Raw genomic sequence first — 27,329 nt, 5'->3', positions numbered from 1 at the left:
ATAAATTGTTAAATTTATTTTTATTATCAATTTTATGTGCTCTACTTCAATTTTGCACAGTGTTGGATTTTTATTCAGGTCTTTCGGTCAACAAAATTCTTAAGAACCTCTGATAAGAACGGAATATTTTTTGTTGCTTTTTGAAAGACTGATTTGAGATTTATAAATAGAATATTTTGTACGTTAAACTTTAAGTGGTGTTTACAATAATTTGTTATAAATTAATTACTTTTCATGTACATTCTATATACTATAAAGTAATCAATCTATTCATTTATTGAAAATATTATAATAAATGTTAATTAAAAAACTTAAAGCTTTATAAAAGTCATTTTATAGTTTTATTAAAATATTTGACTTGAATTCAAATTATTTGTAATTGACTTGGAAAAATGTATTCAGGATATGCATTAAATTAATAATGACATCACTTTAGTTTTTTAATTTAGATCGAATATAAAATATCGCACAACTGAAATAAAATAGGAATTTGTTTGGATATTAGGATATTAATTAGGTTTATTGCTTCTTTCCTCGAAAATGATGTAAGCCAGCTATACTGAAAGCTTTCGATTGGGACCAGTGGGTCAATGTATACCACACAGCCTCCCTTCAGCCCCTTTACCCCTCAGACATCCCACTCACTCTCTGTTGTGTATGCTAACAATCGAATCTTACACAACGCACAAAAGCCTTGATTGTGGTTAGTGCGTTTCAAAACTGACCTCAAATGTACAACAAATATGTATTTTGAAAAGTTCTATTTTTGTTAAATCTGCGTACTAATTAATTAGAAAGAATGAAGAAGAGAGAAACGAGCTGACTTTTCATGAGTCGAACAGGAAATACGCAACCTTATAGCGGGCTCTCTTATCAGACCGTTGTACTAAATGTAAAATAGCCTTTGCCTAATCGGACAGGGCGGCTGCTGCGACGACGACGACAATAACAAGAAACTAAATAGCTAAGTAGGGAAATTATAATATGGAGGGAAATTGTTGCTGTTGTTGTCGTCGTTTCCTCATTTCAAGGCAACAAAGTGCTAAATTCAACAGGCTGTGCACCAATACCCCACTCCGCAGTTCCCGTACGAAATCCAACTTGCCTACTGCTCAAAGCGAGCGAGCGCTTGAAACAAAACGCACCAACACAAATGCAGCGCCAGCTGAGCATGTGTGCGTGCGTCGATCTGGAGCCGAGCGCCAGCCGAACGCCGAGGCTGTGGACAAACGAATTGAAATTTCTTTTGTGCCGGGCGATTTTAGTAGCATTTTGAACGCTTGACGATCGCCACATGTGGGGAGTGTGTCGTGCTCGACGAACGCAGCAGCAGCACAGCACCAAATCAAGTGGCGAGCCCGCACGCAGCAGCAGTATTTTGTGTTAGTTCGCCTGCAAAAATTCAAATTCGAATGCAAAATATCAAATATACCAAATATCAATTATTTATTTAACTGCAAACCAATCAGACTCTATCAAATTGTATATATAAAAATTTCCCAAAAAAAGTAACAAAAGCAAAAAACAAAACGGTTTCTTATTCACTGTTCCAATGTTTTGATCTTTCGCAGTTTCGTGTGTGTTTATCGCAGTGACATTTTAAGTTTGTCCCCAGTTCCAGTTCGAGTTTCCAAATTCCAATTCGATTTGTGGTCAGGCTGAGGACCATGATGTTGTTGCCCAGAGATCTAACGGGTCTCTCGGGTGTGCTTGGCGCAGTCTGGCTGTTTGCCAGCGTTGTGTCCTTTGCGAATGCGGCAAAGGTAAGTAATAATAAAATTTTGAAAAATACTTATAAAATTATTTACCAAAAAAATTAAATATTGAATTGAATCAAGCATGCATATTTATTTATTATATTATTTAGCATATATATCAATACATATCATCAATTCCTGTCAAACTGCGTGTTTCATGTTGTCATTGCCGAAAATTCTTCTCTTTTGCTGAAACAGTCCTTGTCAAACTGTTCGGCAAGAGTTGCTCTGGCTTATTCAAACTTTACTCTACTTTAGCAATCGCTCTCAAACTGTGGAACATTTACTCCTACCTCCTCCTATATATATATATATATATATATATATATATATATATATATATATTCTGCTAACTTCAATTAATGCTTGTAAAACTTTACAGAAGCAGTTCGTTTAAAACTGCCAGTTAACTTATGATATCTTGCCTTACGCACAGCTATTCAAACTGTATACAATTCCTTTAAGAGAGCGTTTGTTTACCGATTCATACATAACATACATACATATATTGCTCTCAGCTTGATTCACTCAATGCCTTTCCAAGTAAACTAAATTGAAGCAATGGCTTTCAAACTGCACGACATGCATGCGCAAATCTCAATCTGACTTTCAACTGCAATTGTAACTGATTCATAATGTGTATATAGTATATATTTATATATTATATATTACATAGATACTACATATATCTGGATAGAGAACAATTAGGTCAGCTGTGTAACATTTAATCAGCCAAAACAAAAGCCCCTCGATATATACGTATATACTATTTTCTTTGGGTCTATTGCACATTATATTTCCGGTAATTGAGCTTGATAAACCCTTGCGAGTTGGGCTTTTGTTGTAGAGGCTTTTCCTCTCTGGTCACACGCGGAACAGTTCAATGGATTCGAGTTCTAGTTTCTATTATGTCATCGCAGATGAATTTCAGATTAGTGAGATTTGGCAATTGGGGAAAGGTTAACGAGTGCTCTTATCACTCTCATGATAACCCCAATGGATCTCTGTCTTCTTCCCTCTTCCAAAAGTAATTATGCTTCGTACATTGTATAAAAAACAATCAAATTCGTTTGCCATTGAATATTTCCGGTTAGCAATTAAAATTTAAAAATATATTGAAATTTTAAAATAAATTGTATTTTTGTTTTGAAATATTTGTATAAAAGAGCTCAAACGTATATCATATAAATAAATTAAAAACAACTAATATTTCAATTTGTTCCACACACAAATAAATTTCAGAAAAAATTTGTTTTGTTTTATAAATTTTATTAATGAATAATTTTATATTTAAAAGTAAAAATAAATGTATTTTGCTAAATTTCTAAACTAAAAATAATTTTGAAATTATTGTCTCTAATTATAATTATATTATTACAAAATTTCTTTCTCCACATAAGTTGCCCCTGGAGTTATGCAACACGTTTTGTACAATAATTTTTGGGCAGTTATCAAAATATGTTTAGGGTAAAAGCCTAAACTGCAGTTGGGACTCGTAAATCTATTTTTGAGCGCTCTGAGCGAGTATTTGGTAGTCGTGCATTCTCGCCTGCTTCAAGCTTAGCCGAAGAGATTATTTTAATTAGAGACTCGATTTCGTCATTTGAGTATTTTTGGGCCCTATGCTAAGGCAAATTCTGTTATGTTGCTCTGATTTCAGCCGCTTATCAAGCGAGACAAAGAAAAAGAAAGAGACAGAATGAAAATAAGAAGAGGCAGGAGAAGAAGTGAAACTAAATCGAAATCGTTGAAATTTAATTAGGTTTATTGCTATGTTGGCGGCATTGACGATTGATAGCATGTGTAGCCGCCTTCGGTTCGCTGATTGCGACACATCGAATCGGATCGAGTCGAACTCAAAATAGAATTTATTCTAAAGTGTCGCCAACGAGCAGAGCCACAGACACAGTCAGAGCTTGAGCCACAGCCACAGGCACAGGCAGAGACAGAGGCTATCGGCTAAGCATGACATTTGCCAGAGCAACATGCCTAAAGCATCAGTAATCTATTGATTATATTTATACATGCATAAATTACTGATTGATTGATTGAGCAACTGATTAATGAGAGCGTCATATACATAAATAAGCGTCGAACAATTGTAAATACATTCCATTCATCAGTCAATCTGCGTTGAATTGTGTTGCTGATTGATTGATTGACCGACTGACTGATCTGATCTGATCTGATTGAATTAAGTTGGCTCCCTTCAATACATTAGTTTCCCAGTGTTAAATAGAATTTCTAATATATAAACAAATGTCAATGAATATCTATCTGTATGAACAGATTGATTGATTGATGTACTCTATAATTGATTGACTTTTGCAATAATAGCTAAAATTCCTCTTTATGTTATTAGGAGGCGATTCGGGAACATATTTTGATATATCATATGATTTTTATATGCTTACGTATATGAATCTAATTGCAGTGATTGACTTTACGTACTGGGCCTAAGTGAATGATTGACTGACTGATCTGTAAAGTTGTTGTAACTCAAAAACCTAATTATTTGGGAAAATTTGCTCAGCTCATTTCAGGACAATTTCGAAATATTCTCACACCGACCGGGAAATTGATATCTGAAATTTTGAATTCTTGTAGAATTTACAATCTTAGCGAGTCAAATGTGCCCAAGAAAGGCTAAAAGGCATAAGAAGTAAATAAATTACACTTTAAGCGAGTTTTTTTTTTTATTTTAGTACTTTTGTTGCCAACTCACGTGTTTGCGGGAGCCGCATTTGATGGCACTTGTAATTTGATCTGAACTTTTTTTCGCACTCGGTTACGTGGTCAATGCCATGGTACTTCGCAGAGAACTCCAATTGCAAATGCAAATGCAATTGCTGCAATTGTTACAGCTATTGGAGTGAGAGCGTCAAAGTCTTGCGGCTAAGCCAATGGAAAAAACCGCAAAAACGTTAAAACTTGATTATTTCTCCTATATATTTATGAATAAGCGTTTATTTTCTTTTGCTACTGTTTGGCTTGCGCTGCGCAGTGGCTCTCGAACTGTACCTCAACTGGTTTTCGCATTTGCCAATAAGAATTATTTTTTTATGCGCGCTACATTTAACATAAATGTGATTTCCTTTTCCGTCTCACACACGCATACAGACACATTTCACGTGAAGAGCGCGCAGCGCACAAGAGAGACAATCGTTGCGCATTTAAGAGCGCGCGCGTACACTGAGCGCAACAAGTGTGCATGAGTGTGTGCGTGTGTGTGAGTGTACATAAGTAGCGATTGCACTTAGCTTGCTGCCATTGCCGGTGCTGATGCCGACGCCAACGTTGACGTCGCCTGCGACTGCTTCTTTTCTATGAATGAATTTTGATAAATGTACTTTATCAGCAGCGACCGCGGCTGCAGCATCTGCCTATAAAACTACAACAACAACAATAACATCAGAAACCGTTTGAAGCCCATTTTAATAGGGAAATTTCTTGTGCACTGCGTGTGCAGTTGTGTGTGTGTGTGAGAGTTCTTTTCTGCTGCCGACAATTAGCAGCTCAAGTGATTGGAAAATGTTGTTGGAGTGGGGGAGGATGAGCGAGAGAGAGAGAACGCAGAGGGCACTGACAGTGGAAAGAGAACAGCGTTCAGCTACTCAGCTGCGCAGCTGCGACTGTCTTCGACGCGCTGCCTCATTTGATATTGGAATTGAATGTCTTTTTGTTGTAGGTTCGATGAAGCTGCTGCGGCACTATGGGAAATTTTCGAATTTGAATTAGAATTTATATCAAGATTTAAGAAGTTAAATTAAATGGAATATCAATAAATATAAGAGAATAATAAAATAAAATAAAATAAAATAATATAAAAATGTAATAAAATATTCATAAATTTTTAATTTAAATAATTTGAGAAATTTTCTCATGTTTTAAATTTTCTGCTAATAGAGTTTGACGAAAGCTATATAGTCCAGTTTGATTGTTGACTTTCAAATTGTAAATACAGTCACTTCGAAACCTCTAATACAGTTTTTAAAGCACAGCTCATTTGCCAAATTTGGCCCATAGTACAGTACTCCTCCCTCTCTCTCTTTCGCTCCATCACTCTGCTGTTCCAATTCCATTTGCTTGTGCTTTGTTTATAGCAAATGGCAGGCTCAGTCCTTAGGCTGACCCTAAGCGCATAAATCACTGACCAGCTGCAGACATAACGGGGCCCCCCAAGTAACAACAACAAGAATGAGCAGAAGAAGATGAAGTAGAACTAAGACAACAACAAGACACGCCTTTCATTACGACTGAAGTTTATTTGCGTGCTGCAATTTGTTGAAAATTGTTTGGCGCGCTGCATTTCAATTTGACTCAATTATTTATTTATCTGCAACTGAATGCGGAAATTATGCGAGCGACTAAAAGATAGGAGCAACATGTCGTATGAGTGATATACGTATGTATATACATATATGTATACATGTATGCATGTATGTATATATTGTATGTCTGGGGCACAGCAACAGTGTAAATTACTTTGTAACTTTGTAAATTAAAGCGATTATTTGATTGTTGTGTTCGCTGCGCTTAAAAAGAGCCTCAAGAAATTGGGTTATCAAGCATCACACACACACACACACACACACACAGGCGCGCACATAGAGAGAGCCAGTTTGTTGTTGTTGTTATCAGTTTGATTTAGTTGCAGCTTCTGAAATTGAAATTCATTAAAGCTCATAAATGTTATATATATACATATTTATATATGTATATATACTATATGCATATATTCATGTTTCTATCTAGCGTCATTGCTAAAAATATCAGCTGAAGCTCGAACATTTTTGCATGCCTTTAAATTTATTTAAATCTCAAATAGTTTGTTTGTACTGCAAAAGCATTTGGAAAATGTCAATAAGAAGGTTAACAAGGCTTCTGATAAGGCAAATACCAAGAACCAAACTTATTATTGCTAGAAATTCAATTTAAACGCTATCAATAGAGGTTTTCTATTCTAATTATACATAATAAAATAATAATATTTTCTTTGAAATACAATCATAGTCATAGTCAATCATTGCCATTTGCCATAGCTGACAATGCTGACAGTTTGGCATTCGAGCACTATCAGCATACAGTTTGACAGCCACTGGGGCTGTCTATTACATGTAATTTGAGTGCGCGGCAATTAGTTAACATCTGTCAAGCATTTTGTCTAAACAATTAGGCAAACTATTAAAAGGAAACTGAATAATAAAACTGGACGAGACGACATGGAGAACGGCGACATTGGCTGACTGTGAATGTATATGTACACATACATATACATATACATATGTGTACATGCATAAGTGTGTATGAATATGTGATTCGCTTTGAGTCTGCATGTGCATGTGCAGATTTCTTTTGACGCTTCTTAATGATGTCAAGCAAAATGATGTCATGCTGCAAGAGCGTAACAACAAACAGCACTACAACAACAATAGCATTTTAGCAACAACAATAACAAATACTAATAATAATATACACACACGCACACACACACACACATACATACATATATAGCGGGAGCAGGCAGCGAGCCAGGCCCAGTTCCAAATCGCAGTCGAGTTGTCCAGATGTGCATTCATTATGTGTTCTCTATGTGTGTGTGTGGGAGTGTGTGTATGCTTGTGTGTGGGCATGAATTTTCATGTCAATCACACGCTGCTCATATGTTGCTCCAAATCTACTATTTTATACACACACCCTGTACACATTTCACATTTCACAGCTCGGCTATGCTAGTTTCCTTGACGTATCTGACGCATTTTAAATAGCAAATACATAGTAATGAATAATAAATGTAATCTTTGTCTTAAAAGTTAAAATAATTTCGTGTGGACGATAGATGATTGAGTTAAAATAAGATTACAATTCCCTGAGTTTTACAGAAACTGACTTTAAATAGTAAATTGCGTGTTACATAACTCATTGAGTATATGAAATGAATTTCAAAGATAATCTATCTTAGAGATTATGCCTTCTCACAATACATATTTATAATTATAAGAATATTAAAAAGTTAATTTCTTTGCAAATGAAACTTTGTCATCCAAACCTTTATTTTTTTAATTTAATTTAATTTTTTTAATATACCGTTTTGATGATGTATAAACCAGCTGTTGGCACCTTCCTTTAAGCTGCAAGCATGCTCAACCCATAAGATGTTCTATTCAAAACCAATGTGTAGTTTTCATAATACCCTGTATAGCAACAGGGTAGCTCCTAATCGACTACTTGACAAACTCTCTGAAAGGCTTGCATGTTGCAGCTGACTGCAAAATTCGCCTGTAGAAGATCAAATGTTGATTGATGGCTTGAATTGGGTCAATTGCTAGGCGAGTCGAACGATGCTATACTCAAGATCCAAGACCCAATGACAGGACATCGCTTCAAGAAGTTATTCAAGTTGGCAACAAAGAGTTCGCATTGACATCCACAACGACGACACACAGATAACCCCTTTGTACAGCACATATGTCACTCTCAATGTGTGTATACACACATATATACAAACATATATAATATTATATTATATTATTTGTTATATATGTAATTCGTTGTCGCATAATTTAATGCCAAATTAAAACGTTTTAATTAAAATGCCCAAAGAACAAATCAAAATCTTTCAGCTGTCGGAGCAATGTGTTATCAGCCATGATTTATATATATATGTATGTATGACAGTTATATATATATATAAGTATTTTTTTTTGTATTCTGTGCCACATCCGTTCCGCCATCTTAGTGCTCGACTATATAGCGATATAGCAGATTGCGAGTCTCTCGCCCTCTAACTAAATACAATTGCGTCTAACTTTGCCTTAACTTAGCCTAAGTTCATGTTAAGAGTTACAAATTTGATTACCATGCGCTTTATATATATCTGAACATTTTGTTTTTTTTTTTTTTTTTTTTAATTGTTTTTCAACGGAACTTGACTTGTGAATTCCAGTTGGCGTCATTAGATACCCCCAGGCCAGACCAGACCCGACCAGGCCAGGCCAATGTACTCGGCGCTTACACGTGCAACGATCTCCGCATATGCATATATCATATATATATCCATACATATACACATATCATGTATAGCTATGTGTATGTATAGATATGTGTGCGTCTATGGGTTGAGTTGAGCGTGGGTGGGTGTGCCAATTGTCGCTGTGATAGAGCTCTGGAGGCCTGACAACTTTGACCTTAAACTGCAGCGCAAATGCAGCTTAATAATTGAGAGTGAGGTAGAGGGAGGGCGCCAGGGAGTGTGAGAGAGCGACGTGGGGAGAGAGAGAGAGAGAGAGAGAGAGAGATGCGCTGACAATTGGCCTTAACATGTGTAAATGCGCTTAACTAAGCCGCTGACACACATCAGGTGCAAATATCAAGAGTATAAATATATAGAAATATGTATTATTTATATATCTGTTTCACATATATATGTATGTAAATGTATATACCTATACATACATCACGCATACGCATAGTAAACATGTTTGAAGGCAGAAGCCACGTGCAAACAACTGCTTAGACGATGCCATTGCCATAGCAGGCAGCTTTTGTCTGTTAGTGTTTCGCATTTCTCACATGTTCCTCACGGCAAGTGAGGATCGGAAGTAAGCATGATTGACAGCTGAATATACTGCATGCGGTCAGTTATCAGTGATCAGTGATCAGTCATCAGTGATCGATTTATCGGACATATGTAGTTCAGTAGGTCATGAGCGCCGCTCTTAGCTGCGTTAATTCAATCTGTTACTCAAGCGATTTAACAAGTTCATGAGTTCGTTGTTCGTTTGAACTGTTAAATAATTGATCGAGCTGGACTGTTCATAAGGGACTAAAAAGTATAAAGCCTAGCTTATGATTATGTCGATCTTTTTGCCTCTTAACGGAACTAGAAGTTAGGTATAGAATTTATGGTTCAATTAAGAGTTATGAACTGACTAGTTTCGTAAGCAGTATCAAGCATGCTTTATATTAAATATTTAATTGGTCAAAAGACTGAGTTCAATTGAGGAAACTGGAAACTCTAACTTTATGTTGAAATATAGTTTCTACGATTCTTAACTTTATGAAGGCAATAGGAATGACTGGTTTGTTTGGTTTATAGATCTGACTATCAATGTACGTATATTTAAAATAATATTGCATATTTGTAAAAATTTCCTGTTCAATTCATGCCCATTACATAACTTATTAAAACATCCAACTCAAATGGGAAATTTATATACTTCAAATTGCAACTGCTTAAGCAATTGCAATTGCTTAAACATATTTCCCGTCTTATGGTCGCTCCCTGAAATTTATGCTATCTAAGCTATACGTACATAACCTGCTCAATTCGCCAAGTAAATGAGACCCTCAAACAGGGTCCACACGCGTGCCCCAATACCTATAGCCATATCATAATATATATATATATATATACATATACATATCTGATCCGTACATATATAAAAATGTATATCTATATATATAGCACATTTAGGTTCCCAACACATTTTTTGTTTTATGCCCTGTCTCTGTCTGTTTTGCTGACGTTAACAATTTGCACTTTATACAAGTTTGTAGAACATTATGCAGCTCATAAATTGGTCAAGTCTTGCGCTGTATAGTTTTTTTAATGCTCGCTTAGATATGCAAAGCGGGCATATTGGACGGTGGTCGAGTATATCATGCTGTACTAACTTTATCTAGATAATAATCAAATTCGCTATACATTTACTCTATTAATCTGTTAAACAAATTTTGGGAGGCGGAGAGAGAGAGAGATCCATAACCTCCAATTGCTTCTGGTAATGTAATGTCAGATGTGGATTTTGAACGTGTATTGTGCAGTCTGTAACGCCCCATTGCAACGATCTTGTTTGCCTTTTTGATTGTTTTTCACATAAAACAACGCCACTTGTCGCATTGTCTGCGACCGAGCTAAATGCGCTCTATGTTGCTGTGAAGCCCATCAAAATCCACATATATAGTATATATATATAGAGTACATAATATATATAATATCTGGGCATATGCTGAGTGTCAAGTTCAAGGGAACTGCAGCGCTGTCTGTTTTGCAAACCTGTTGAAAAAGTGCATTTGGAATTTTTCGTGAGCTTCTTTCGGGTTGGGCAATTGATTGAATGAACTTTGGGGTTTTCAATTGCTGCCTTTTCAATGGAAGGAATGTGTGAAAATGTTTGCCTCGATCGAGCAGGTCGATCAGGTAGATAAATCATATTACTAACCAGATATGGGATATGGGGTATGGATACTATAGATGGCTTCGACAAGAAATATCAGACGAGCGACACTTGTTTTCACATTTTTCCATTCTTATATGGAAACGCGTGTAATTCGAGTCGACTCTTACAGGCGATTGCATATGTGCATATATTTTGCAATGGGCAATATGAAATATGTACATAAATATTACTGAACCATATTTATTGTTGCCATAAACAAAATTTATTATAAAATAATTTTAGATATTACAAAGAATAACTTGTATTTTTTATAGCAACAAATACATGAAATTTGAATGAATCAATGTAAATTAAAATAAAACTTATTTAATTGAAGTATGAATATGAAATATCACAATAAACTGATCTGATTTAGCCCTGTCAGTCTTTTTGTTTGTTTGTTTAAAAAGGATCGATAACTATTTTTCGTTTAAGAGTGATCGATTAAGAGACTGGACCTTGGGTTTTCATCTCTTCCTATTTATATTCTATCTATATGACCTATACTATATTATAAATGTATTACACTACATTTAACTAAATACATAATTTAATCAGCAAAAAAAAAAATACTTCATATATAAATCTTAGCCAATCTCAACTATATATCATATTTAGCGCTCAACAACTCATTAGTATAAATAGTCTATGCAAACAATTCTAATTTATTTTCGTTGCTCTTTTATTTTTTTGCGGTTCACTTGGGACTTTTTGCTTTTATTGAGCTGCGATTCTTCTCACATGAACAACTCGTACATATTCCAGAAATTGAGTGCAATTGCTCGCCGTGTTAGCTGTGCCCCACACACATGCATATATATCTATAGTCACACACATACACACACACACACACACAGTTGCAGCATACACCTGCCATATGCATTGTAAATTTATATTTTTGGTCTTCGTCTGCGTTTTCTCTTCTCTTTTATTTTTTTGATTGAAGGCAAAAACGAAATCTTATGGCTTACCACACACGAAAAAACAGTTTTCATAGTTTGTTCTCCTTCTATTTCTCTCTGTGTTTCATTTGAGTTGTTTATGTTACGATTTTGTGATTTTCTGATTTACACGTCATCTGCATATTTGGTTAACAGATGGTTTGATCTCGCACCGAGGCCTAAATTCTCGGAAGTTTTGCGTTTGAACTCATTGAGTTGAATTTTCCTCGAGTGCAGCTGGAAAATGTGAAAAAATGTGTGTGGAAAATACGCTGCACTCGGTAATTATTTTTATTAGGCAGCAGTTTTTCAATTTATTTGAACAATTTTTGCAAAGCGAAAAAAAATTTGACATCAATGTTTTCTTCAAACTTTTTGTTTTGTTTTTTGGAACATGCGCTCGACATGTGTTTCGATTATTTGCTCTCTTTTTGGGTTTTGTTTCATCTGGGAAATATGCCGTGTCATAAATCTGAACTAAAACGCTGAAAGTTATGTCAATTCTATTAATAATCGCTAAAATTACTAAACAAATTAAGGATGTTTATAACGATGCAAATGTCGCACAAGAAGTTTTTCGTAAATCAGGCCGAAGAAGAAGCAGAAAAACTAAATGAAAAAAAGAAAAACGATTTCATTTCAAATTTGAAATGCAATTTTAATGGGCACTCGAAGTGCCTGGAGGTCGCATGCAAGCATTACGAAATAGGTTTATATGAACTGGAATATTTTGTGGCTGTAATAATAATGGAACATAATAACTGCAGCATGACTATAAACTGCTCGATGCGAACTTATGCTTGAGTGCGCACGGTTTTTCAAAACTAATATTTGTTTTTGAAATTCTTTGGCCTTTATATATTGAGGAAGTGTTTCAGGTCTTGCGCTAAAATTGCGAGATGGAAGCTGATTACACTGCTACATATAACAGTTCTTATTAACTACACTTAATTATAGAACATTTCAAATTTCATCTAATGAAACATGGATGTATGTAGAAGTAGATGGATGAAGGTAAATTTAGAGATAAATCTGAGACAACGTTTGTGCCAATTCATGATTCAAGCTTCCAAGTAGATCTAGCAGTATACCCAACTATTTAAATATATATGTATTTATCTATACACAAGCGGTACAAATCGTTAGCTCTATATACTGTGTATTATTGTATTTAGCATTTTCTAGTATTTATAAAATCTTGTATTGTATTTATTCATAAACAAAAAAATCTATGCTGCGCTGTCGCACGCCTCAATGACCATGTTTAATAGAGTTTTCGGCGGTAAAGGAAAATAATTTGCAGCTGCAAACAATGAAGCATATATGTTTATATATGTATATATTGCATATGTGTGTATAGGTACATATATATTCATAGAGGATTATCTCATTGCTGACGGCAATTGTGCAATTAAAGCAAACATTTCAGATTTCACCCGGTTCGCCAAAGTTGCAAGTGTTGAACTGTTTCATAGAGCATGGGGCACATGCCACACGCTGCAAGATGCATTTGCTGGTGTTATTGTTGTTGTTGTTGTTATTGTTATGGTTAAATCGGCAAAAAATATCTAAAGTGCATAAAGCATAGAATGCTGAGAGCATTAAGTGTGTAATATGATTGCTCTTAATTGAAGACTGCCTCTAAAAATAGTCGTTGCACAAACGGCAATTAACACTGCCCATTCGTAATACTAGATGGGCCGACCTCTTCCTCTCGTTCCACTTCCTCCCTCTGCCTTTCACATAGGAGAATCCTTGAAATTCTTTGTGCATTACGATGTGTATCTTCCAACGTAGTCTTTATTTAAGAGATATACTAGAATGTAGGGGAGACAGCTAAAAAAACAGATCGAGAATTTATGGCATATATTTCTGAATATATATTTGCTTCTAGATTATACTTCTTTCATTTAAGCTACGTTCAATGATATCTGCAAAAATTCAAGTCTCTTTCTTTCCGAATATTTTATTCTAGATTTAATTCCTGATATTTTATCTCACACATATATTCTTAGAACGTATTAATTTGGCTCTACTTTAGCTCTGTCATACTCACTTTATGAAAGACTCAGCGAGGAACTAGGAAACATGAATATTTTTCAATTTGAATTGGGACAGTTAACAGTTATAGGCATGAATCATATATCTATGCACTTAAGTAAATCTATGGAACTCAATTAAGAATGATGACTGCTAATCAATCAAGGCAATCAAGGCGCGTTCTCCAGTGCGAAATTCAATTACCCATTATATGTATATATGTATATATACTTATGTCTTTTATTTGGATGTAGTTTCACAGATATATGAACGAAATCAAGTGAATCAATATTTAATTTGTTTTTGTTTCTTTTTTTTTTCAGGAATGCAATACAACGCTGTGCGACTGCAAAGGCATCAAAGGACGCATGGGCGGCTTTGGGTTAAAGGGTGTGCCCGGTCGTGAGGGCTCGCCCGGTGACGTGGGCCCGCCTGGTCCGCCCGGACGTGTCGGCGAAAAAGGCGATTTCGGTGAATACGGCGAAACGGGCGAAAAGGGACATCGCGTAAGTCTCTAACAAATTTAGTATTCAATTGAAGTATTACGAATACTAACCTTACCTTTTCCAGGGTGATATTGGCTATCAAGGCCTGACTGGTTTACCGGGCGCTCCCGTAAGTATATTTTAAGAGCATCTGCTTAGAACATTGGGTAACATTTCTCTATTATAGGGCTTTCCTGGAGATGATGGAAGTGCCGGACCACGTGGTATCGATGGTTGCGACGGTCGTCCTGGCGAACAAGGAATTCCTGGTATTCCTGGTGAGAATGGCGCTCGTGGCCCAATGGGTAAGACAGGCCCGCCTGGTGAAACTGGTGATGCTGGCGAGGGCGGCATCAACTCCAAAGGTACCAAGGGAAGTATGGGCGTGCGAGGAGTGGATGGCGTCGACGGTCAGCCTGGTTTTCCTGGCCCTACCGGCTACAAAGGCGACATTGGCTTCGCTGGCGCTCAGGGTCACAAGGGTGAGCAGGGGCCAAAGGGCTATAAGGGTGAGATGGGCATGCCGGAGAGCTATCCAATGCTGCAAGGCGTCGTGGGCGACAAGGGCGAGCCTGGCGAGGGTGAGCCTGGAGCTTTGCGCTATGATGAAACTCTCAAGGGCTATAAAGGCTTTGCTGGACCACGTGGTGACCGAGGTCCGCCAGGCATGCCGGGCGAGCCAGGACCAGTAGGACGCAGCGGCTTGCCAGGTCCTAGAGGTGAAATGGGCGAGCGTGGAGAGCGAGGAAAGCCCGGTCATGATGGCGTACAAGGCAGCCCCGGTGAAAAAGGCATGAAGGGCTCACCTGGCTACAGTGGCGAGAATGGCGAAGATGGCCGACCAGGCGAACGCGGTGAGGACGGTTTCGATGGCACTCCCGGTGTTCAGGGACCCGAGGGACCACCAGGCATCTACGATCCCACCTTAGATAAGTCGCTGCCCGGTCCAATTGGACCACAAGGCGATCTTGGACCACCTGGTAATCCAGGCTTGAATGGCATACCCGGTAAGCAAGGACGTCGCGGTCCACATGGGCCACCTGGACCACCTGGTGAGCAAGGACTGAGTGGCAATCGTGGTCCACCGGGACGCAGCCAGAAAGGCGAACAAGGTGACTACGGATTGATGGGTCCACCCGGTCCACAAGGTCCACCCGGAGTGGCTGGACCTCCCGGCCGCACTGGATTCCCTGGCAATCCAGGACTCAACCTCTACGGTCCAAAAGGTCAAGCTGGTCAGAATGGAATTCCCGGCGTTGATGGCTATCGCGGAGATCGTGGAGAAGTCGGTATAACCGGTGACAAGGGCCTGCCCGGTGAGGGATTGAATATTGTTGGACCACCCGGCTCGCAAGGTCCACCTGGCAAACGTGGCATACCCGGAATAGACGGTGCACCCGGCTCTCGTGGGTATCCTGGTGACAAGGGCATACGAGGTGATGACTGTGGCATCTGCCATGCCGGACCACGTGGCATGAAGGGCGTAATAGGTGATGCTGGTTACCCAGGCGAACACGGTGCTCGCGGCATGGCTGGCATCACGGGCGCAAGAGGACCCAAGGGTATTCGTGGTAGGCCTGGTGTACCTGGCCACCAAGGTATCAGAGGTACAGATGGTATTCCTGGTGAGGTAGGTCGCCCCGGCAAGCAAGGTCCACCCGGCCGTGTCGAGTACACCGGCAGCTTAAGGGAAACGGAAAAGGGCGATGATGGTGACAATGGACGCCGCGGTGATCAAGGTCCACAGGGTGATCGGGGAGAAGATGGCTGGCCCGGCGTGCCCGGAGCTAAAGGAGAGCCCGGACTTCGTGGTGACTTCGGCGATGCAGGTCGTCCCGGCGTGGACGGATTACCAGGTATTGATGGACGCGATGGTAAGCCAGGTACACCACCATCCATACCGAAGTTTTACTTAACGGGCGAACCAGGTTACAATGGTAAAAAGTAAGTTATGTCTTCAACTCTTTCAAATATCGATTTTAAATGGTATTTTTCTTCAGGGGCGCACGTGGTGATGTTGGCAGCCCCGGCTTTAAGGGTGACAAAGGTGAGCCACATCCCGGTGAAATAATTGAGAATCGTGGCGAGCCTGGTGATGTGGGATATCCGGGAGAGCCTGGCTTCCGAGGACCCAAGGGAGAGACTGGCGAGCCGGGTCTGAAGGGCATAATGGGTGATATGGGACTACCTGGTGAAGTCTTTCAGGGACCACCTGGAGCCAAGGGCTATAAGGGTGAAATCGGTGACTATGGTCCACATGGCATGCCCGGTAAGCCAGGTAGGGATGGCGAGCCCGGCTTGCCAGGATTGGATGGCCCAAAAGGTTTCCGTGGCGAGCCTGGTCAATATATTCTTCCTGGAGAAATCGGTGTGCCTGGCCGACCAGGCGTTAAAGGCGTCATTGGAGACGAGGGCCCCATTGGTTTTCCGGGCCCCAGAGGCCCGCCTGGACCAAAAGGTATCAAAGGAGTGCACGGAGACGATGGCCTCGAGGGCCTTAAGGGTCTGCCCGGTAACAAGGGTCAGCGCGGTGACATTATCGTTGGACCCCCAGGACGACAGGGCGAACCTGGTCGTCCAGGCAGCATTGCCCCACATGGAGTTAAGGGTCAAAAGGGTGAAGTTGGTTATCGTGGACAAGTTGGTCAGAATGGCGCCAAGGGCAGCATTGGATATCCAGGTCGTCGCGGTCCCATTGGCGATGCAGGTGTGCCTGGAATCCCGGGCGAGCCAGGACCCGCCGGCTTTGCTGGTATCCCCGGAGAGCAGGGAGATCGTGGAGATATTGGATTTGATGGACGCATAGGAGATATTGGTCCCCGCGGACTTGTCGGCGAATTCGGACCTAAAGGTTAATATACTCAATCGGTATAAAAATTGTGTAAATTAATAAAGTTTGATATTTTGCAGGTCTTGAAGGTGAGATTGGGCCCTTCGGATATCCGGGAATCCCGGGTGTACCCGGCACTAAGGGCGTGCAAGGTGATCAAGGTGTGCCCGGACGTCGCGGCGCTAAGGGTGTATCCGCTTACAGTGGTATCAAAGGTGATCAAGGCGATCCTGGATGGCAGGGACCACCCGGCTACAATGGACCCATGGGCTTTAAGGGCCAACGGGGTGAACCAGGCGATTCTATGCCCGCCTCTGATGGTTTGCCAGGCCCCAAAGGCGAGGTTGGTACGCCTGGTCGCAATGGTTTGCCCGGCTTGCACGGTCTGAAAGGTCAACGTGGTGATACTGGATATCCTGGCCAACCAGGAATTGTTGGTGATCAAGGTGATGATGGTCCAAATGGATATCCCGGACGCAATGGCCTTGACGGCCTTAAGGGTGAGGCCGGAGAAATAGGCCTCACTGGATCACCTGGAGAAATTGGAGATATTGGCGATGTCGGCTATCCAGGTCAACATGGAATACAGGGTGATGAAGGACTACCGGGTGAATATGGTCAAATTGGCAACAGAGGCGAAATCGGAGACCGTGGTGATATCGGTGATGCTGGTGAGGTAATTTATATTGGCTCCCAAACTGATATGCGAGGTCCGCCTGGAGATAATGGATTGAGAGGAGCTCAAGGGCCAACGGGCCCGCCTGGCATGATTGGAGCTATTGGTTACCCTGGTCCACGTGGAGAACGGGGTGATATCGGATTCGAGGGTCCTGCTGGATTTGATGGTCTACCAGGCCCGAAAGGTGAGCAAGGAGACAAGGGCTTACGAGGTTTGATCGGCGAAAGACTCAACGCCGAACCTGGTGAAGAAGGTGACATTGGCTACGATGGCCTGCCTGGACGTCCGGGCACTCCTGGCCAGAAGGGTGCACCTGGTGAGCAGGGTGAATACGGCTTAAATGGAGCGCAAGGACCACAGGGACCAATGCTCATCGGACCCCAAGGTCCGCCCGGAGATTATGGCTATCAAGGCATACCTGGACGTAATGGTCTGCACGGCATGAGGGGAAGAAAAGGAGAGCGTGGCGACACTGGACGCAAAGGTGAAATTGGTGAAACTGGCTTCAGCATTTGGGGTCAACAGGGTGACATAGGTGAAAGAGGTCGGCAAGGTGTGACCGGGTTAAATGGCGCAAAGGGCGAGGAAGGTGCCAGTGGGCGACCAGGCCGCACTGGCCCAGTCGGCCCACGCGGACCACGCGGCCCACTTGGCGATGCAGGCTGGAATGGCATCGATGGTGTTGATGGACTACCAGGCGAAAAAGGTGAACCAGGTGTTACCTATTCGTACACTTACGCCCGACCCGGCGATCGTGGCGAGCCCGGCCTGGATGGCTTCAAGGGTGAGCGGGGCGATATTGGACCACCTGGCTTGCATGGAGCAGCGGGTCTCCGTGGCATAGTTGGCTATCGAGGTGATGATGGCGAGATGGGCTACCAAGGACCCGACGGCGTTAAAGGCCAACGCGGCGACATTGGCGAAATGGGTCTAAGAGGACGCGTGGGTCTACGCGGTCTGCCTGGCCCACAAGGTGACCCAGCTCCACCACCACCTCCACCTAAGAGCCGTGGCTTCATTTTCGCCCGACATTCGCAATCCGTTAATATACCCGTGTGTCCAGCTAATACAAATATGCTGTGGGAGGGCTATTCGCTGTCTGGCAATGTGGCTAGCAGTCGCGCTATCGGCCAAGATTTGGGACAATCCGGCTCTTGTCTTATGCGCTTTACCACCATGCCCTACATGTTCTGTGACTTCAACAACGTTTGCAACTATGCTCAGAACAATGACGACAGCTTGTGGCTATCCACAGCTGAGCCCATGCCCATGTCCATGACGCCTATCCAATCCAGAGACCTCATGAAGTACATTTCACGGTAAGCAGGGAGTAGACTACGGTTAACTATAGCAGACTCATAAGTTTACCAACTCTCTAGCTGTGTCGTTTGCGAGACTTCAACGCGCGTGATTGCCCTGCATTCGCAATCCATGTCCATTCCAGATTGTCCAGGTGGCTGGGAAGAGATGTGGACAGGCTTCAGTTACTATATGGTAAGTATAAATATCTAGATTCCCATCTCAATATTAATGACTTTTGTATTGCTTAGACGACCTTGGATAATACGGGTGGTGTTGGCCAAAACTTGGTCTCACCCGGCTCCTGCTTGGAGGAATTCCGTGCCAATCCTGTCATCGAATGCCATGGCCATGGACGTTGCAATTATTATGATGCTTTGGCCTCCTTCTGGCTAGCCGTTATCGAGAAACAGGATCAGTTCCTGCAGCCACGCCAGCAAACCCTAAAGGCTGACCAAACCAGCAAAATTAGCAGGTATGTGACTTTGATTGGAACTAGAGTTAGCAACTGTAGCGTATTATTTTTCCTTCAGATGTACTGTGTGTCGCCGTCGTGGCGATAGCTTCTACACTGTCAAGCGGACTTCTGCATCCCAGTCCAGTTATAGCTCCGGCTCCAACTCGGGCTACAGCACGGGTTACAACACTGGCTCCAACTCTAGAGACAACTCTGCCTTCAGATCGGGCTCCAGCTGGGCAACTAATGCTGGCGTAGACTCCAATTCGGGTGCAGGCTCGAGATCTGGTGGCTTCAACTCTGGCTCTGGCTCCAATGCCGGCTTTAGTTCGAACTCCTGGTCAACAGGAGGCAGACAGCAGCCACCAAACTCCTACTCCACATGGTCAGGTGGCTATCCAGCAGCGGAATATCGTACGCAACCACAAACTTTGCGTCAGCCACAGCCACTGCCGCCAACGGGCCAATACAATCGTCAACAAACCTATCGTAATCCATATCAATACGGCGGAGTTCGCCAAAATCGTCGCTATCCGCGCGATGATACTTACGCTCCTTAGATCCACAGCTCCGATTACATACTAAGTAGCAGTAAAATAATAAATAATTATATCTAAGTCGCTAACACTACCCCAAATAGAACGAGATACCAATACCCTGCGCAGTGCCATTTTTTTCGAAAGATCGCTGGGTAAAGATCTATAAATCGAATCGAACAAAATAAAACCAATTTACAAAATATTTGTCTGTCGAGCGGAGGCAAAGCTACTATAACAACCCACTGCCCCAATATAGAATTCAGTTCATATCTTGTATTTAGGGATTACAAGTTAACACACACACACACACACATACACAAAGCGAACAGAACCCAGTTTTTAAAATAATAAAAATTTAAACGTCTTAAAAGTAATGTGAACTATTTATTCATACCTTAAAGCAGTTTACTACTCTTTTATGTAACTCAGTAAGAGTTCCGTTAACTACCAGTGAATTAAGAGTATTATTTTAGCTATAACTATAAGCTTTGCAAGCTCAACACCAGCAGCTCTTCTAAGCAACTAAAATAAATACAAGCATTCGCCGTTAGGACTAAGTATTCCTCAATCGTGATCAGCAGCAACAACAGCTTTACATCTACAGAAGCGGCTCATAAGAGGTACTGCAAGCTGTTTAGTAAAAGATCATGTGGCGAAAGCTCTTGTTATAAGTTGTTTGCTGTTAACGAATAGATGCTGGTTACGTTAAATAAATAATGCCACCATTTAGGGATATTCGAAAATCTCGATTTCAATGCAAAGCCATTGAAAATTTTGGCGCTCAACAGCTACATATATTTGCTAATATCAGCCATTAACAAGTGTTAACTGTTTCTGTATTTTTGAGTATTGCATAATTTGATATAAACTATATAAAACAAAGTGCATACACTAATACGGTTTTTAATTATACATATATAAAACATACCCCGATGCCCTTTCAAAACACTTTCACTCATTATCATTATTTATACTATATAGCTTTGTAGATGACACAGATACACATAAGAGCAGTAATACAGCAGATAAATTGGTAGATAAACAAATATACTATTTTACGTAACGCAGAGACAAGATATAGTTTAGTTAGGTTTTATTAATAACTAAATATCCACGCGTCCAGTTCCATTTGTATTTCTTCAATCTTCGTTTCGTTATAGTTTTTTGGTGTTGTTCTAGTGGATGACAGATGGCGCTTCACCTGAACCGTCTCTGGAATTCGCGGGGAACTACTATTATTTAACAAAGTCGGGATTCTCCTGGACACTGTCAGTGAACTGCAGTTGATTGTCGATGATTTGGAATAACACTTCAGGTGCAGGAAAACGGCCTGTTTGTATTTTCGACCAAACGGGCACATCATTTAATGTTATCTCAAAGGCCCCGGAGGAAATGAGTTGCCCTTCGATCATGTTGCCCAGGAAGAAGATCATCATACAGGCATATATTTTGTTTGATTGCAAATGATTCCACCAGCCAGGCGTGTTGAAGCCCAAACAGGTGAAGGGACTCACCGAAGTTACCACAGATATTATAATAATTATCTTTAAAGCAAATATTATCTTCGACAGGTAATAATTTATGCCGGGCGGATCGTAATTGGCGCCCACAATCTCAATCTGTGGATACTTCTTAACCAGTATATTTACATAGTCCTCGAACGCCTTGCGATAGCCACATGAATAGCTAAACGATGGACAAACATAATAAATTAGACATAATTAATGGTAATTAATTTTGGAACTCACCAATAAAGAAAAGTCATTGTCGGTGCCACCCTCTGACCGAATTTGGTGGCCGGTATTTCCTTGCCCTCAAAGGCCAGCGCGTAGCAGGCGCACAGGCACAGTACAAGCAGCGCTAGATTTCTACCATTTGCTGACTCCATTTCACGTGTTCTAGTTGTAAAACCTTAGTTGCAAAGCAAAATTAGCAGTAACCGAAAAAAAATTTTACTTTTTATCTTCTTCTCAGTTTGCCATTCAGTCGTATTTATGAATGATAGTAGAGCCTATCGATACATCGATTGGTGTGATACTATAAGCGATTGCTATCGAATGAAGTATTAGATGTGATAATTTAAAAGGCTGAATATATTTTGAATGAATTTCATTTATCAGTACACAGTAAAATCGTTGCTGGGTTGATACTCATACAATTTTGAATGCATGTATTAATAAATCACTCTCTCCTCAATTCGTTATGCTGTTTGAACTCAGCGCTTGTCATGCGACTTGATCGTGTATGGCATCGCATGAACAATCAGCTGTTGTGACATAACCTACGTGAATCCCAAAATGCTGCGCCGTGTAAATAACAATAAATAAAATGTAATAAATTTGTATTAAAACTATTATATTTAATATTTACAGCTATTGCCGAGTGCGCGAGTAGCACTGCAAGTGTCAAAGCCAGTGGTGATTGCGACTAGATGTAATACTTACAGTGTATATGAGCCGGACTACCTCGAGGTTTTTTAATGAAATATGAATTTAAATAAATAGATTATTAAATGTAAACTTATTTTGCAGTCCCTTAAGCCCAAGTTCCCGCAATACGAAAGCCTCAATGTACAGATAAAGGGCTACGATTACCCACTTCTCGAGAGCTATCAACGATTCCTCCACGGTGTGGCGGAGTACCTCGATTTGGATGTCTCCGACTGCTATGCTTTGCCCCCACAGCAGACACAGGTGCAACGCCTGCGACCCAATTCGACGGTCATTGAGTCCGAGTACAAGTTGACCACCTATGAACGCAGCCTACTGCTGAACAACGTGGATGCACCGGTGTATCCACAATTTCTAAGGATTGCACAAGCGGCGCTTCCGGAGGGCGTTCATCTGACGGTGTCGGAGCATACAGATGAGCATGATGAACGACGCTATGTGCCCGATAAGGATCTACTCGATCTCAAGGCGGAGCTGGAGCGCATGGGTGGCGCCACGCCCAATAAGAAAAAATAATCTGCACACATTTGTCATTTGGCAAAAACATTTAAAAACTAGTTTTTATTTTATTGAATAAATCTGTAAAAATTGTAGAAGGGAAACATGTTTAAAATAGAAACTTTTCCTATTTAAAGCTTTGCACTAAGTGGACGGCAACGTTTACACATGGAAGACGAATTCTTAACTATTTAAACTAATAAAATTGCACTACGTAAAAAACGCTTAGACAACGCCAAAGTGTACAACTTTGATGGAGGACGAAGAGCTGGACGTCGGTTTGCTGTTGCTGGATGGCTCCTCCTCGCCCCTCCTTCTCGTTGGCGGCTTGCTAACATCTGTAGAAAATTATACGTAAGCTAGATGAAACTATATATATGCCTTGATTTTACTCACTCGTTGTAATGGGATTGAAATCCTTTAAGTACTCATCATTTGGATGACACAGTGGTAGACTATCCGCCAGTTCCTTGCGAGGATTAGTCAAGTGTCGCGCTGCAGGGCGTGAATAGCCATTGCGTTTCGGTGGCAACGGTTTCTCTTTACGTGGTATCTCCTAGCGAAAGAAAACAGAAAGCTTTAACTGGGAGCTATTTAGTGTATGTGTAAGACTTACCGGCACAACAGCCACCTGAATGGTGTCCGAGAACTTGACTTTGTTTTTTTCCACCGGCGTGCTCTTCACATTGGGCGTGTCGCCATTGTGCAGCGGAGTCGCTGCTGCTGCATTTGAGAGTATGGAAGCTGTTGGCTTTTTAAGTAGCAAACGCTTTTGATGCTCCTCATTACCAAGCGCCGGCAGCATGGCTGGTATGTTGCCAGAGACAAGCGGATGCTGATAAAACTTGGGCTGATGATATGGCAGAGTCAACTGTGAGCCGGGCTGTGAAACTTGCTGTGTGCCAACTTGTGATGTGAGCTGTGAACTTTGCTGTAGATGCACAGGCGAACTGGCCGGCAACGACAAGGGCAACGGCAGACCCACTGTCTGATCCGGTACATCCTGCGACCAATCTGTGCCTGCAAGAGGGAACCTATCAATATAACAAATTTAGTATAGAATAAAGTTGAGCTATTTACCATTCAAAGTAGTTTGCTTAGGCGCTGCTTGGCTGCCGCCTTTTGTGGCTGTATTCGCCGTGGGTCCACTCAGCTTTGGCGTCCGCAGTTCCATCAATGCTGGCCGCAGCTCAGGCTTAGGTATATTAATCTTAATCATTTCAGCATTAAAAATCTTTGATTTAAACGAAGGCAAGGGTGGCACATAGTTTTTCAGAGCAGTCGGCTGACTGGGCGTCGTATAGCTCAACTGTGAGCAAACAGAATCCGGACGTAATTCGCTGGCCATAGTCGAGCTGAAATTGCCCTGATCATCGCCATGAATAATAGCAGCAGCTTGTCCAAAAGCAACCTGAGCAAATTCACTCAAGCTTCCAATGCATTTGGTCAGATTATAAAGGTCCATGAATAGATCGTAATCCGCTATGTCATGGGCTATTTCAAAGGCTTCGCTGAACAGATTCTTACTATGGAACAGAGGACAACAAATCAGATTAAAATATTTAATATTTTTTATATTCAGCTGCGACTCACCGCATCAAAAAAAAGCAAAAGCGACGCTTTAGATCATAAACCTGGTCACTGAACTCATCCTTTGTATCCTCAGAGAGCGTGTCAGCGAACGTGCTCAAGGCTCTGGCCATTAGATCGCAGCGAGGTCGTCGCTGATCAGATGAGAAGAAAACATAGTTCGCAATCTTGTGCAGCGTGATCAGACACATGGCTCCATAGGTCTCCCAGTTGAGAGAGGCAAGCACATTGACCGCTCGCTCTGGCTGCTGCAAGCGCAGATACTTGTCCGCAATGACATCAGCCGTCAATCCTGAATTGTGAATATCGCCACGCATGCCGGCGCCGCCAAAGAAGCGCAGGCAGGCCAACGGACCTTGCTCGTACAGCAAGAGTAGCAGGCAATCCGTTTGCGCATAGTTGTGAGAGAAGTTAGCCAAGTCCGGCTTGCGGCTGAAGGCTATGCTGAGAAGCGTCGGCTGTGCGGCAAAGTAGTGCGAGAGGTCCAGCAGATTAGTCGGCGTTACGCTCTCACTCAGCAGCTGGTTGCCAATGGGTGACAGGGCCAAGTCGAAGCACTGCAGCACGGATCGCTCATTGGACACACAGAGCAAAGCTGAATCGCAATGCCAAGCACATTGCGTTGGCACAATTTCGATTTGCTTAACATATTTGGTTGTCTGCAGCACCAAGTCGTGCAAGCATATATTCCGATCGATGCTGCCCAGGAAGAGCTTCTCCTGATCCGGACTGAAGGCAAAGCAACAGATCTGTGTGCCCATTGCAATTGAGGTAATTGCAGTGCGCTGCATTTTGCCCGTTGCCAATTCATAGGAGCAGATCTCAGCGCTGATCTCACCCTTGCGGGAAACTTTCTGCTCCAATGTGATGATTTGATTCTCTGAGCTGCGCAAAAAGTCCACGCAAAGCGGATCATTCTCCGACCAACAATAGGCCAGCGATTCCAGTTGCAAGCTGCAAAGTAATTTGAATCAATTAAAAAGCAGAATAAATTAAACTGATCTGTTGATTACGCTTTCAGTTTAAATATGTGTATATTGGCACGATCCTGATCCCGAATAGTGGGTCGCCAGGGATACACTTCGTTCTGCGAGGATTGTGTCCAGACCACAAATAAATCTCTGCTGCCATTTACAGTTAGATGACGTGCTAATTTACGTTCAGATGCGAGACCCGGTATAATAACATGAAATATACGCGGCTCCATATTCGCGATTTTCTCCGGACCGAGGGGTCGAGCATTGGGTCGCTGCAAATGCACCACTGTCAGCTGGTTGGTATTGTAGGCCAACACGATGTGGGAGCGTGTAAAAAAGGCTGGCAAAACACGGCAAAAAATAGAGACAAGACAAAGTGCATAAACAAAACATGAGCATTAATTATAAATTACAATAATTGCATGTGGAATGTGCAGCTGCTGTAGCTGCAGTTGCAGCGACTGCGGCTGCTTTTGTTGTTGCGCTGTGAGAAAGTCGTTAAAAATGCAAATTTCTCCAAGCAAAGCACACGCACAACTACAAAACAACTTCACAATTCACTCACCATCGGTGATCAGGTCCCCAGCCAGCTTGCCAACGAGATATTTGTCAAATACCATGCGTAATATATCGCCCGTATAGATATCCACACAGATGTGAGCAATGACTCCATTGTCGAAGAGCAGCAGCACCTGCGCTGCATCCTGCCACTCGGAGTGCGTTAGCTTGTGTGTGCGCAGCAGATCCTCCAATTTTTTTAGATTATCCTTTAGGCGGCCGCCAGCCTTGCGGCTGTTCTTCAACACCGCCAAACCATTGCGGCGCTCCGTATAGTCGCGCTTTGACTGCGCCCTAAGCTCCTGCGAAAGCTCGCGTTGGCGCTGATATCGGAAGGCGCCGAAATCGCTGCACTTGATGCGCACTTCGTCGCGCTGCGTTGTCCAGAAGTGCAGCTCGCTGAGCAGCATTGCAGCGCGCTTAAAGCATGGCCTCAATTGTCAACGCAAATGGAAATTAACATTCAAATCTGGGGTGTGGACCACAAATGAGTGTCGACGATTACACGAACCAGGGCAAAACCGAGTTTGAGGCCAAGCGAATGGCGCATGCGCAACGTTTTTCAGCAATCTTGAACAGCACTATTTTAACTATAACCAAAATGTCACTTATTTTGCGTGTTCAAATTTCGTAAATAGTTAAAATTTGTATTTTGTTTTTAGCAAAAATACGACGCAAGCAAACGTAAACACTGAAAATTGGAGTTTTAGTGATGCGATCACTTGTTGCCGTTTGATATCGATAGATGTTATCGATGTGCGAAGCAACTAACAGCGACTAATTTTAAAAGTGCTGTTAACAATTAACAGATTGCGCATGCGCAGCGTTTTTAAGCAACTTTTAATGTCAATTTATATAATTTGTTTGTAAATAGTTTTGGAACAACCAACAATATTAGCTACAGTATAAATTCCAAACTTAGTTTTTTTTTTTATAGTATTGATCAGTGGTTGCGGTTTGCGCTCGTTGCTGATGGCGCCAATATTTAAAAATATGAATGCTAACTTT

The 27,329-nt window shown here is 41.5% G+C and overlaps 4 protein-coding genes across 4 annotated transcripts; 2 read left to right on the top strand and 2 right to left on the bottom strand.

Moving 5' to 3' along the window:
- Positions 1–1,265: 1,265 nt before the first annotated feature.
- On the top strand, positions 1,266–20,369 carry LOC6575664 (collagen alpha-1(IV) chain). The gene is made up of 10 exons (XM_002001637.4): positions 1,266–1,382; positions 1,572–1,763; positions 14,283–14,465; positions 14,530–14,574; positions 14,632–16,388; positions 16,445–17,295; positions 17,355–19,272; positions 19,333–19,447; positions 19,504–19,727; positions 19,786–20,369. Exons 2-10 carry the CDS (start codon positions 1,668–1,670, stop codon positions 20,267–20,269), a joined length of 5,673 nt encoding a protein of 1,890 aa, XP_002001673.1. The 5' UTR covers positions 1,266–1,382; positions 1,572–1,667; the 3' UTR covers positions 20,270–20,369.
- Positions 20,370–21,062: 693 nt separating this feature from the next.
- LOC6575663 (thioredoxin reductase-like selenoprotein T homolog CG3887) lies at positions 21,063–22,329 on the bottom strand. Its single transcript, XM_002001636.4, has 2 exons — positions 21,997–22,329; positions 21,063–21,934 (listed from the first exon to the last, which is right to left on the bottom strand). Exons 1-2 carry the CDS (start codon positions 22,134–22,136, stop codon positions 21,484–21,486), a joined length of 591 nt encoding a protein of 196 aa, XP_002001672.1. The 5' UTR covers positions 22,137–22,329; the 3' UTR covers positions 21,063–21,483.
- A 118-nt stretch (positions 22,330–22,447) lies between these two features.
- Positions 22,448–23,303, top strand: LOC6575662 (39S ribosomal protein L48, mitochondrial). Its single transcript, XM_002001635.4, has 3 exons — positions 22,448–22,557; positions 22,621–22,719; positions 22,780–23,303. The coding sequence occupies exons 1-3, from the start codon at positions 22,546–22,548 to the stop codon at positions 23,212–23,214; spliced, it is 546 nt and encodes a 181-aa protein (XP_002001671.1). The 5' UTR covers positions 22,448–22,545; the 3' UTR covers positions 23,215–23,303.
- Positions 23,245–27,046, bottom strand: LOC6575661 (WD repeat-containing and planar cell polarity effector protein fritz). The gene is made up of 7 exons (XM_002001634.4): positions 26,329–27,046; positions 25,800–26,103; positions 24,790–25,740; positions 24,277–24,722; positions 23,813–24,216; positions 23,593–23,752; positions 23,245–23,534 (listed from the first exon to the last, which is right to left on the bottom strand). Exons 1-7 carry the CDS (start codon positions 26,729–26,731, stop codon positions 23,422–23,424), a joined length of 2,781 nt encoding a protein of 926 aa, XP_002001670.1. The 5' UTR covers positions 26,732–27,046; the 3' UTR covers positions 23,245–23,421.
- Positions 27,047–27,329: the final 283 nt, after the last annotated feature.

The sequence above is a fragment of the Drosophila mojavensis genome, unplaced genomic scaffold (assembly GCF_018153725.1).
Source record: "Drosophila mojavensis isolate 15081-1352.22 unplaced genomic scaffold, ASM1815372v1 contig_36, whole genome shotgun sequence".
NCBI lineage: Eukaryota > Metazoa > Arthropoda > Insecta > Diptera > Drosophilidae > Drosophila > Drosophila mojavensis.
Note: the sequence above shows the minus strand (reverse complement) of the source record. Positions and strands in the feature narration are given on the sequence as shown.

Excerpts from the sequence above, each read along its gene's own strand:
- LOC6575664 (XM_002001637.4), top strand. The coding sequence starts at position 1,668 with ATGATGTTGTTGCCCAGAGATCTAACGGGTCTCTCGGGTGTGCTTGGC. Across the intron at positions 1,764-14,282 it reads CCTTTGCGAATGCGGCAAAG|GAATGCAATACAACGCTGTG; the intron begins GTAAGTAATAAT and ends TTTTTTTTTCAG. Across the intron at positions 14,466-14,529 it reads CGGGCGAAAAGGGACATCGC|GGTGATATTGGCTATCAAGG; the intron begins GTAAGTCTCTAA and ends TACCTTTTCCAG.
- LOC6575661 (XM_002001634.4), bottom strand. The coding sequence starts at position 26,731 with ATGCTGCTCAGCGAGCTGCACTTCTGGACAACGCAGCGCGACGAAGTG. Across the intron at positions 23,753-23,812 it reads TTCAGGTGGCTGTTGTGCCG|GAGATACCACGTAAAGAGAA; the intron begins GTAAGTCTTACA and ends TTCTTTCGCTAG. Across the intron at positions 23,535-23,592 it reads TTTCAATCCCATTACAACGA|ATGTTAGCAAGCCGCCAACG; the intron begins GTGAGTAAAATC and ends AATTTTCTACAG.
- LOC6575663 (XM_002001636.4), bottom strand. The coding sequence starts at position 22,136 with ATGGAGTCAGCAAATGGTAGAAATCTAGCGCTGCTTGTACTGTGCCTG. Across the intron at positions 21,935-21,996 it reads ACAATGACTTTTCTTTATTG|CTATTCATGTGGCTATCGCA; the intron begins GTGAGTTCCAAA and ends TCCATCGTTTAG.
- LOC6575662 (XM_002001635.4), top strand. Across the intron at positions 22,720-22,779 it reads ATGAGCCGGACTACCTCGAG|TCCCTTAAGCCCAAGTTCCC; the intron begins GTTTTTTAATGA and ends CTTATTTTGCAG.